We start from the raw sequence: 12,590 nt of genomic DNA on the forward strand, positions 1-12,590 counted from the left end.
AGAAACTCTAGCACTGCAACTGTAGATTGCATCTCCTTGATGCACTATGTCTCACTATGATCATTTTTAACTATTAAAACATATGGGTTGAAAAAAAAAGTTTTTTAATATGAGCTGTTTGAACATACTGTATAAGAGCTTTACTTGAGAGACTCCCTTGGCTTTAGAAAGTGAGTGGGTGATTAACTAAAACTAAAAGTTATATATAATATCACATAATATTCTGTTTAATTTCAACAGAATATTGTGTCATTAAAATAAATCTCTACTAGACAGACTGTTTTATAACAAATGTGAGGCTAAAATCAAAGGAAAGACAGTGAGTTAGCTAACAATTCATAAGATTTGAACTGGTTAAGATTTATTCCTTACTTATTTGTTGGTAAGTTATGCTGTAAATGTAATTAAAGATAAGCACTGGTAAAGGTCACTAATGGACTAATGGACTACTCTCTATACTCATCATGTTAGATCTTAGTGCTGCATTCGACACTATAGATCACAACATTTTATTACACAGACTGGAACATGTCATTGGCAGCAAAGGAACAGGACTAGAGTGGTTTTAATCGTATCTATCAGATAGATTCCAGTTTGTGCATGTTAATGATGACTCTTCCATGCACAGCAAAGTTAGCTATGAAGTTCCAAAGGGTTCTGTGCTTGGACCGATTGTTTTTACTCTATACATGCCACCCTTAGGCAACATTATTAGGAAACACTCTATAAATTACCATTGTTATGCAGATGATACCCAGCTATACTTATCTATGAAACCAGAAGAAACTAATCAATTAGTCAAACTTCAAGCTGCTTAAAAGACATAAAGGCCTGGATGTTCTCCAATTTCCTTCTCCTAAAACCTCCAAGACAGAAGTTATTTTGTTTGGGCCTAAAATTCTTAGAGACACTATGTCTAATCACATTCTCATCCTTGATGATTTAGTATTGGCCTCAACTCATACTAGATCATACATCTCGGAGTTATCTTTGATCAGGATATCTCCTTCACTTCATACATCAAAGAAATCACTAGAACTGTTTCATCTGAGAAACATTGCTAAAATTAGGAGCATCCTGTCCCAAATTGATGCTGAAAAACTAGTCCATGCATTTGTTACTTCCAGACTGGACTATTGTAATTCATTATTAATAGGATGTCCCAATAACTCATTAAAAAGCCTCCAGTTAATCCAAAATGCTGCAGCCAGAGTTCTGACTGGAATTAGCAAGAGAGATCATATTTCTCCTACGTTAGCTTCTCTCTATTGGCTCCTTGTAAAATCCAGAATTGAATATAAAATTCTTCTCCTCACTTAGAAATCACTTAATAATCAGGCTCCATCTTATCTCAAAGACCTCATAGTTTCATATTTTTTCCAGCAGAACTCTCAGTTCTCAGAGTGCAGGTTTACTTGTGGTTCCTACAGTTTCCAGATGTAGAATGGGAGGCAGAGCCTTTAGCTATCAAGACCCTCTCCTGTCGAACCAGCTCCCAGTTCAGGTTCGGGAGGCAGACACCCTCTCTACATTTAAGACTAGACTTAAAACTTTCCTTTTTTATAAAGCTTATAGTTAGAGATGGATCAGGTGACTCTGAACCATCTCTTAGTTCTGCTGCTATAGGTTAGTCTGCTGGGGGCCTCTATTGATAAACTGAGCTCCTCTCCTCTCTCTTTTCTCCTGTATGCAAATGCCACCATTGCATGTCATTAACTTTGTGTCTTCTCTCTCCTTTAGTTGTGTTTCATCCTCTCTGTCTCCCTCTCTCTGTACTTTTCTGCAGGTATCCTCGGCCTGGAGCTATACATCTCCAGAATCCAGTTGACCTGCACAATGTTCTTGCTGCTTGTTGTTGTTTTTGTTGCCTGCTGTTCTTTTCTCTCCTCTCTTTCCACTCATCCAGACCAGTCGAAGCAGATGGCTGCCCACCCTGAGCCTGGTTCTGCTGAAGGTTTCTTCCTCTAAAGGGAGTTTTTCCTCTCCACTGTTGCCTAAAGCTTGCTCAAATGGGACTGTTGGGTTTTTGATAACATTTCTTTGTATAATTATACTCTGTAAGATCCTTGCACTGTAAAGTGCCTTGAGATAACTTCTCTTGTGAATTGGCGCTATACAAATAAAACTGAAATTGAATTGAATTGAATAAAATAAAGAGATAAATAAATCTAGCACCTACACAGTACACACTGTCAGTGTTATTCTCAGTGACTTACCGGAAATCCTGGAAATCCTCTTGTTCCAGGTTGTCCCTAGAGAGAAAAATAAAAACCATCAATGTGTTTTCTTTAATTCCTCTATGTGATGAGTACTGAACCGTCTGCTGACAATAATAGTACACAAACATTATATGTTTTCCTGTTTTTATTGAGCATAACATGTAAACATTCACAGTGCAGGGTGGAAAAAGTATGTGAATGCCTAGCCTAATTATTAGATTATATATTGGATGTGTTGCTGAAAGCTGTCCTGCCCTTTAAAAACACACACCAGTTTTGGGTTTACTGTTGCAGCACGGTTGCTACTCTCCCTAGGTGTGGTTGTTCTGTAAAGATGATTGCAAGAGCACAGCACACAGCACACTGCTGAATGAGGTAAAGAAGAATCCTAGAGTGTCAGCTAAAGACTTACTGAAATCTCTGGCACATGTTAACATTTATTGACACATCAACAATAAGGAAAACATCAAACAAGAATGGAATACATGGGAGGACACTATGGAGGAAGCCATTGCTGTCCAAAAAATAATAATATTGCAGCACGTTTGAAGTTTGCAAAAGAGCACCTGGATGTTCCACAGCACTACTGGCAAAATATTCTGTGGACAGATGAAACCAAAATTGAGTTGTTTGGAAAAAACACACAACACTATGTGTGGAGAAAAAAAGGCACAGCACATCAACATCAAAACCTCATCCCCACTGTAAAATATGGCAGAGGGAGCATCATGGTTTGGGGCTGCTTTGCTGCCTCAGGGCTTGGATGGATTGTTGTCATTGAGGAAAAATGAATTCCAGAGTTTATCAAGACATTTTGCAGGAAAACGTAAGACCATCTGTCCGCCAACTGAAGCTCCGCAGAGGATGGGTGATGCAACAGGACAATGATCCAAAGCATACAAGTAATTCAACAAAAGAATGGCTTCAACAGAACAAAATATGCCTTCTGGAGTGGCCCAGTCAGAGTCCTGACCTCAACCCGATTGAAATGCTGTGACATGACCTTAAGAGAGCCATTCACACCAGACATCCTAAGAATATTGCTACACTGAAACAGTTTTGTGAAGAGGAGTGGTCCAAAATGACTCCAGATCGTTGTGCAGGTCTGATCTGCAACTACGGGAAATGTTTGGTTGAGGTTATTCCTGCACTGTGAATGTTTACATGTTATGTTTAATAAAAACATGAAAACATATAATGTTTGCGTAGTATTATTTTAAGCAGACTGTGTTTTTCTATTGTTGTGAGTTGGATGAAGATCTGAGCACAATTTATGACAAATTCATGCAGAAAACCATGAAATTCCAAAAGGTTCACAAAGTTGTTCTTGCCACTGTATGCATTTTTTAGATACAAGCCCTAAATCCAGACATTTGAATTCAAACTGTTTGGTTATTGTGGTAGGCAAGTAAAACAATAAATAGTCTTTGCTGAGTTTGCTGGAAGAAATGGAGACCAATCAACTTGATGGTAGCAGGGTCTTGTTTGCCTTTTCATCCTCACCAGCTGAAAATTGTCCAGTAACAGTGAACTAGGACCAAGGTCCTTCAGCCATGCCCCATTCTGCTTTGCGATCAGCCACCAGCTCCTTCGCTCTATTAGAAACATATAGTATCAGTGAGTTTTCTCACTTCTCTCCTGCTTCATACCAATGCCTCCTTAGCTCCTGGTTGAGTTGAGATCTTCTAAAAGATTTCTGGAGGATTTCAGGCCTCTCTCTTGGGATAAGGCCTGTGTTTTGAAGTGCTAAAAGCTAGAAACTAATAGCAGTTATGACAAGCATCTAACTATGACAGGAGATAGACTGAACAAGTAAGTGCTGTTTGAATGTGTTTGTTTCAGACGTATCAGATTTTTCTCTGGTATTGAGTCTACTGATTTTAATCTTTTGTAAGAGTTAAAAACTGTAGCTAGAAAGTTTTGTTCTTCTGGTGACTTGGTAACTTGGTTTGTTGTTGTTGTTGCTACTTGGTTGTGGACTAAGGCTGACTTCATTTGAGCTTTCGCTACACAGTCAGCCGTTTAGTTACTGGCACTTACAGAAACCTGGATCACTCCACGACCCCACTGTCCACTAATTTCACCTTTTATCACTCTCCTCATCCATCAGGACGGGGAGGTGGGGAAGTACTAGGACTTCAGCATCCTTTGACCTGAAACTGGTTCCCACTCCTCCAACACACAGAGCTAGAACCACCTGGATCTCATTCTCCCCCAGAACTGATAACATCATAATCCCTCCTCTACATTTATGAGACCACTTCTTTATTCAGCTCACAGTCTTTTTCTCCCAAACCTCACATACTTGCACTCAACTTATAACTTTGCTGAGCAGTTTTCAGCCCTACTATCTGCAATCCCTCCCCCCACCAAAGGTCATACCTACTCTTGAAACAGACATGGCTACTGACCGTTTCTGCACTACACCTTCAACTTGTCTGGAGAGTCACTGTCCCTTGTCTTATAGGCCTGCCTGTACATCACCTCCACCTAATTCATGGCTCACTGACCAGATCGGTGAACAGCACAAAAAGCTCAGGAGTGCTGAGAGGAAGTGGTGCAACTCCAAGACTCTACCTGCTCTAGCGCAATATTAGAGCCTGTTACAGCATAACCAAAAACAGACTACTGACTCAGCAACACCACTGACACCAGAACTTTTTCTCCACTTTCAAATCACTCCTCTAACCACCACATCTCAACACTGATGCCATTAGCTCCTAGTTCTCTCCTTTGACCGAAGACATCCTACTAACCTCATTTAACAGCACTCTTGCTACTTTAAACAGTCCTAGATTATCCCACTCCTACGAAACCCACTCTTGTCCACTCCCTTGACATGTCTCTCTCCTTCCATTCCTTGCCAAGAGCCTAAATGAAATTAAATTAAATTAGCATTCTAGCTCACCAACATCCTCTCACAAAAGCAGGGGATCAGAAAGGTCCCAGTAAGTTCACTTCTGCTCATCACCTCAGCAATGCACACAACATGAGTTGGAGTAAGATAGTCACCAAAAGCTAACAAAAACAACTCAATGACTACAGACCAGCGGTCCTGACCTTAAATATTATGAAGGTTGTTGAGAGGCTGATTCTGGAGTCCCTGGAGTTTGATATCTGGTCAAATCCTCACTTGACCCCCTTGAAGTGGATGACGCCATAATACATCTGTTTTATTGCACCTACACCCACCTGAAGTGGGTGAGGATTGTGTTTTTTGATTTCTCCAGTGCATTCAATACCATCCTACCTGCACTGCCGAGAGAGAAATTAAAAAACATGCAGGCTGATTTTTATAATTATAATAATAATAATGTATACTTTATTTAGAAATTAGAAATTCGTTTTGGACAGCTGCCAGACTGAGTTGGCACTACTACGGGGTTTCTCTGTTTTGTCCAAGGACACCTCAGCTAGTAGCCAGGAGGAACCGGGAATCGAACCACTCACCCTGGGGTTTCGTAGGCGACTGCTCTACCCCCTGAGGTACTGCCACCCCTGGTTCATAGATGGCCGCCACCAGTATCTCCACCTGCAGAACTATGGTCTGTGGCACAGGTGCTCCACAGGGAACAGTTCGGTCTCCCTTTCTCTTCACCTTGTATACCTCAGACTTCAGGTACAACTCAAGAGTCTTCAGTTAGTTCAGAATGCAGCAGCGAGAGTCCTCACTAGAACCAGAAGATATGAGCACATCACGCCTATCTTATCTACACTTCATTAGCTCCCCATGAAATCTCGCATTGATTTTAAAATACTACTTCTGACATTTAAAGCATTAAAAGGTCTTGCGCCGCAGTATCTAAGTGAACTGCTAGTGTCTTATGATCCACCACGCCTACTTCGATCAAAGGATGCTGGCTGCCTGTCAGTACCTCGTATCACAAAAACTACAGCTGGGGGCAGAGCCTTTTCTTACAAAGCCCCAAAAGTTATGGAATAGCCTTCCAAATAGCATTCGGGACTCAGACACAGTCTCAGTGTTTAAGACTAGGCTGAAAACCTATTTATTTAGTCAAGCATTTTGTAAATAGATCTGGGAAGGACTCATGGACGTAGAGCATTATGGTGAACTGGTATGTTTAGATGCTGTCTTCCCAACTCTCACTGATCTCTCAGGTTTGTTGATGGTAAAGGGTTTGGTTGTTCTACATTCCAGGGAGCCCTTATGTCTGTGTTTCCTTCTGGCTCACCCTTTTAGTTAGGCTGTCATAATTAGTCCCTGCTGCACTATTCTACATATACATTCACCTCAAACTTTATCCGACTGTGAATATAACTAACTGTCATCTCTCTCTTTCTCTACCTCTCTATTTCCCTCTTCCTGTCTCTCTGTCGAGCTACACGTCATTCCACCCTCTGCCCTCTGGACCTGTCTGACTCGTCCTGATGCCCAACTTCTGGCTGGAGATCTCGTCGCTCGGATCCACCGTCTGCTCTATGGGATGCGTTTGGAGACTGGAGTTGGTCAAACACTACTATGAAGTCGGTCTTGGCCTCGGCGGACGTCTGCAGCTGTTTCTCGGAGGTCTCGACTCAACGCTCAATAGTCCAGGAATGGAACAAATCTGCCTGCAATTAACTAACTGGACTCCACATTAACTTAAAGACATTAACTGTTATACTGGACTGCTGCCTACATAGCATGTAATCACCCATATGACAATGGGTTCCCTGTTGAGTGTGGTTCCTCTCAAGGTTTCTTCCTGTTGCCTTCTCAGGGAGTTTTTCCTTGCCACCGTCGCCCTCGGCTTGCTCATCAGGGACAATCTCATTTCATGATTCATACACATTCACTGTTCATGTACTGTTCTTTGGTTGTGTAAAGCTGCTTTGTGACAATGTAAATTGTAAAATGTGCTCTACAAATAAAAATGAATTGAATTGAATTGAATTGAATTGAATTGAATTGAATTGAATTGAATTGAATTGAATTGAATTGAATTGAAGAGTCCTGCCATCTTCAGAAGTTCTCTGAGGACTCTGTAGTTGTAGGATGTATTCAGGGTGGAGGTGTCACAGAATACCAGAGGGTGGTGGACAGTTTTGTGGACTGATGTGGGCTCAGCCATCTTCAACTCAACATCAGAAAAACAAAGGAGCTGGTGATGGACCTTGGGAATCTGGGAGTGTCATCATCCCAGCACCATGCTGCTGATGTTCTATGAGTATGTGATGGTCAGTGTCATCTTCTATGCTGTGGTCTGCTGGAGCAGCAACACAAAGGTGGCAGACACTAACAGGTTGAACAAACTGATCCGGTGGGCTGGCTCTGTTCAGGGGGTGGAGCTGGACCCTCTACATGTTGTGGGTGAAAGGAGGATCCTGTCCAAACTCCTCTCAATCCTGGACAATCCTTCCTACCCACTACACAGTGCGCTGGCTGGACAGAGGAGTACCTTCAGACAGAGACTGATCAACAAATTTAAAAACCTCTACAGAGTGAGACTGTGTGATGACAGCAGGTAGGTTATTCCAAAAAAAGTGGGGCATGGTAAGAAAAGGCCCTGCTCGCGTCTTTTTAACTCTGGAGATGATTAAGAGCCACGAGGTGGAGTATAAGGGTTATAGAGACATGTATGAAGGAGCACTATTTCAATTAAAAATTTTAAATGTCATCAGAAGCACCTTAAAATATGATCTGACTTTAGTAGGGAGCTGGAGAAGACTGGTGAAATATGGTAAATTCCTAGATTTTCTTAAAATTCTAGGCACAGCATTTTGGACCATTTAAAGATATGAGTAGTAGACTTGTGCAAGCCTGGAAGAAGGACATTACAATAATTTGTCTGTGTCTGGGTGACACAAAAGCATGAATTAAGGTCTCTGAATCTCCCATGGACAGAGGAGGCTGGCTTTTAGCTATGTTACATAGGTTAAAGATGGCAGTCTTGGTGATATATTTAATATGTTGTTCAAATGAGAGTCAAAAGTGACTAAGACTTTTTTTGTCAAGAGATTAGTTAACTGTTCAAACCTACGGTGTTCTCGAAGTGGGTTGATGACCAGCATCACGGTTTTATTTATAATTTTGTAATGTCAGAATGGTCATCAGCCTTCACCGGGATGTAAAGCTGCATATCATAACAGTAGAAATTAATTCCATTTTCTTTGTTTTTGGTCTTTTCCAGTTTTCTCTCTACATTTCACCCATAAGCCACATTATACAGAACACTGTGGTACTCCATATTCAATTCATTTAATTTCAATTTATTTATATTGCACCAAATCACAACAAAGGTGAACACAATGCACTTTAAGACAGTAAATCCATCAGTAAACCTGTCAGGGTTACTCGCCTGCAACTTGCCAAATACTAGTTTCTTAAAGTCAAACCTGATTTAAACACCTGTCCATATGTGGGGCGGCAGTAACTCTGTTACAACCAGGACTGACAGGGACCAAACAGGTACGGACAAAAGGATATTTATTAAGGGGGGGGGGGGGGGGGGGGGGGGACACAGAGGGAACTACCACAAACTAACAAAGTATCAACTAAAAGAGCTACTTGCTGAGGTGTTCTTGGACAAGACACCGAAACCCCCGTAGAAACGCCGACACTGTATTATCTGGCAGCTGTCCAACCACAATTTCTCTGACTAACTCTCTGCCCACCCCCTCTTAAAAGTCGTTAAATGTGTCCAACCTGGTGGAGGTGTGATCTGGTTCTGGCCTTTTTCGGGATAGATGAAAGTGCAGCATGACGGTCAGTGTCATCCCTGGGAAGGAGTTGAGAGCTTTCTTCTCCACCTCTTCCATGTATGTTTGCTACAATGGGTGACACTGGGGAACCAATGGCACAGCTGCATCTCTGTTTGTAGAAGTCACCTCTGTACATGAAGTATGTGGTGTTGAGGCATAGGTCCAGAAGCAAACAGATCTGGTCAGGACTGAGGTTGGTTCTGGTGCTGAGGGAGCTGTCTTCTTCCAGTCTTCTCTTCACAGATGTTAATGCATGCGTAGTGGGGATGCTGGTGAAGAGAGACGTGACATCAAAGTATACCAAAGTTTCATCAGTATCCAGTTCCAGGTCCCTGGCCTTTGCCGTGAAGTCCTCTGAGTTGTGGATGTGGTGGTCCGTGTGTCCAACTAGTGCAGCTAATACTGTGGCCAGGAATTTGGCAATGTTGTATGTGACCGAGTTAATACTGCTGACTATGGGTCTGAGAGGGGCTCCTTCCTTGTGTATCTTGGGAAGGCCATAGAGGCAAGGAGTGGCTTCCGCACGATACAACCTGTAATATAACCGGTCTTCTATTTATCATGCTGCCCTTTCATCTATCCCGAAAAAGGCCAGAACCAGTTCACACCTGCACCAGGTTGGACACACTTAACGACCCATTTAGGTGTTAAGAGGAGGTGGGCAGAGGTGTGACTATTACATCCTCTACATCTACCCCATCCTTTGTTTCACCTAACGAGCCTATTCAGGGCAAGGGGTGGAGTGAAACCAGTCTTGGAGCATAAATTTGTGGCCTCTAACCAACTATCTTCAGACTGAAGAAGCTACTTGGATGAGTTAGTTGAGTTTCAACTAGCTAAAGGAAGTCCAGTTGCCATGACTCAACTTCCAGATAACTTTGCCTGGACGACTGAAAAACTTCACCGACAGCCAATAGTAAAGATTGAAAATCTTAAGTGCAATGATAATACCTTCACACGGATCCATCCATCAAAATGTCTAATACCATGAAGCAAGAGTACAAGGTACACTTCGATTGTAATAACCAAAACCATCAACTGGAAAAACAAATGAGTGCTCCACTTCAGTTGACTCAGCTCTATTTTATGCTATACTATGCATTCAAAATGAATAATATGCAACATATGAGACCTAGCTGTGCTTCTAAAAACTACGAAGAAAAAAAGTTTGGATGAACACTAAGCCACAGTTTCAGCATTGAAAATACTGTGTGGAAACTGTCTATAATTATGCAATATTATTTTATCAGTTGAGGTGCATTCATTAAGTTTGGAATACTGTTTGGCAGGGCTAGCAACTTACAGGAGGTCCTCTTGGTCCAATGATAGACAGACCTGGCTCGCCTGGTGCTCCCTATTGACAGATAGAGAAAGACAGAAGAAAACATTACTAAAAGATGAGCTGGAGAGGGGATTTCTGCTACTTCCTCACTCACCTAGAGATTAGAGGAAAGCATTTGTGAGTGTGTTGAATTTTTCTGAAGGTTAATAGCTATATCTGGAAGTTGAGTCATGGCAACTGGACTTCCTTTGTTGTCCTCTTTGTCCAATATTTTAACGTCACAGTCCTTAAATGAGTGTCCTTTGTACCTTCATCTTAAGGATAGAGGACACTCATTTAAGGACTGTGACGTTAAAATATTGGACAAAGAGGACAAGTGGTTTGAGAGAGGGGTGAGGGAAGCCCTGCATGTGCAAATCAACACTCCCTCTCTCAACAGAGGTGGAGGACTTAGACACAACCTGTCTTCTATTTATAATGCTGCCCTTTCATCTATCCCCAAATAGGCCAGAACCTGTTCACACCTGCACCAGGTTGGACACACTTAACGACCCATTTAGGTTTTACGAGGGGGTGGGCAGAGGTGTGATCATTACATCCTTCACATCCCCCCCATCCTTTGTTTCACCTAACGAGCCTATTCAGGGCAAGGGGTGGAGTGAAACCAGCCTTGGAGCATAAATTTGCGGCCTCTAACCAACTATCTTCAGACTGAAGAAGCTACTTGGATGAGTAGCAAAACGTTTCAACTAACTAGGAGAAAAGGAAGTCCAGTTGCCATGACTCAACTTCCAGATAACTTCACCTGGACGACTGAGAATCTTCACCGACACGTTAATAGCTATAGTGAGGTCAAATACAGCCTCTAGCACATACAGTGCCTATAAAAAGTATTCACCACCTTGGCTGTTTCATCCATTTATTGACATTAGAAATCAATCATGGTCAATAAAAGTGGATGACTTTGACAAAAAAGGTCAAAAAGCAGGTTTCTACAAAGTAATGTGAATTAAATAAAAATTCACATTAATTCATTAATTCACTTTACTTGTTTGCATTAACATTCACCCCCTGTAAAATGACTGACCTAATCCAACAGAGGTCCAGATATTTGGTGCTAGTAATTTCACTATTTGTGGGATTACCTGAGTGCAGTGAATGTGTCTCAAGTGATTGCAGTATAAAGACACTTTTGTCTGGAAGGTCCAGTCACTGGGTAATCGGTATTCTTGGATACCATTACACCATGAAGACAAAAGAACACTCCCAACTCAGAGAACAGGTAATTGAAAAGCATAAGTCAGGGGATAGATATAAAAAAATCGCCAAGGCACTGAACATCCCCTGGAGTTCAGTAAAATCTATCATCAAGAAATGGAAGGAATATGGAACATGTGTGTAAATCTGCCTAGAACAGGTCGTCCACACAAACTGAGTGTGCAAGAAGGAGACTAGTGAGAGAGGCCACTAACACAACGATGACTACTCTGAGGGAGTTACAAGCTTCAGAAACTGAGATAGGAGAGACTGTACATACAACAACTTTTGCCTGGGTTCTTTACCAGTAAAAGCTTTATGGGAGAGTGGCAAGAAGAAAGACACTGTTGAAGAAAACTCATGTTACATGACTTGAGTTTGCCAATAGGCATGTGAAAGTCTCAAGTGAAAGAGAAGTTTTTTGGTCTGATGAGACTAAAATTGTGTTTTTTGAACATCAGACAAGACGCTATGTTTGACATACACCAAACGCTGCACATCACCAAAAACACACCATGTTGTTGTGAAACAATGTGGTGGAAGCATCATGATGTGGGGATGCTTCTTGTCAGCCGGCCCTGGAAGGCTTGTTAAGGTAGAAGGTCAGATGAATGAGGCAAAATATAAGACAATCCTGGAGGACAATCTTGTTCAGTCTGCAAGACAACTATGGCTTGGGAGAAACAATGACCTAAAGCATAGAGGGAAATGGTTTACTAACAACAAGGTGAATATTCTGGAGTGGTCAAGTCAAAGCCCAGACCTCAATCCAATAGAGAATTTGTGGATGGACTTGAAAGGGGCTGTTCACACCTGAACGCCACGTAACCTGACAGAGCTTCACCAGTTTTGCAAAGACATACAGATGCGCAAGCCTAATTGAGACCTATCCACACTGACTCCATGATGTGACTTCAGCCAAAGGTGGATCTTCTAAATACTGACCTGAAGGGGGTGAATATTAATGCAAACACTGATTTCACCATGTATATTTTTATTTAATTGAGATTACTTTGTAGAAACCTGTTTTCACATTGAAATTAATGAGTTATTTGAAAAATATTTTTTTTGGCATAATCGTCAACTTTTATTGACCATGACTGATTTATAATGTCAATAAAAGGATTAAA

The 12,590-nt window shown here is 41.6% G+C and overlaps 1 protein-coding gene across 5 annotated transcripts in view; it reads right to left on the bottom strand.

Annotated features, from left to right (window-relative positions):
• The window catches only part of col13a1 (collagen, type XIII, alpha 1), a 133,030-nt gene that overhangs the window by 63,784 nt on the left and 56,656 nt on the right, over positions 1–12,590 (bottom strand). For all 5 annotated transcript variants that reach the window (XM_026355804.1, XM_026355803.1, XM_026355807.1 and 2 more), the window contains exons 7-8: positions 10,225–10,275; positions 2,217–2,252 (exon numbers count right to left, since the gene is read on the bottom strand). In XM_026355804.1, the coding sequence (XP_026211589.1) occupies positions 2,217–2,252; positions 10,225–10,275 (87 nt within the window). The remainder of the gene's footprint in view (positions 1–2,216; positions 2,253–10,224; positions 10,276–12,590) is intronic.

The sequence above is a fragment of the Anabas testudineus genome, chromosome 15 (assembly GCF_900324465.2).
Source record: "Anabas testudineus chromosome 15, fAnaTes1.2, whole genome shotgun sequence".
Lineage (NCBI taxonomy): Eukaryota > Metazoa > Chordata > Actinopteri > Anabantiformes > Anabantidae > Anabas > Anabas testudineus.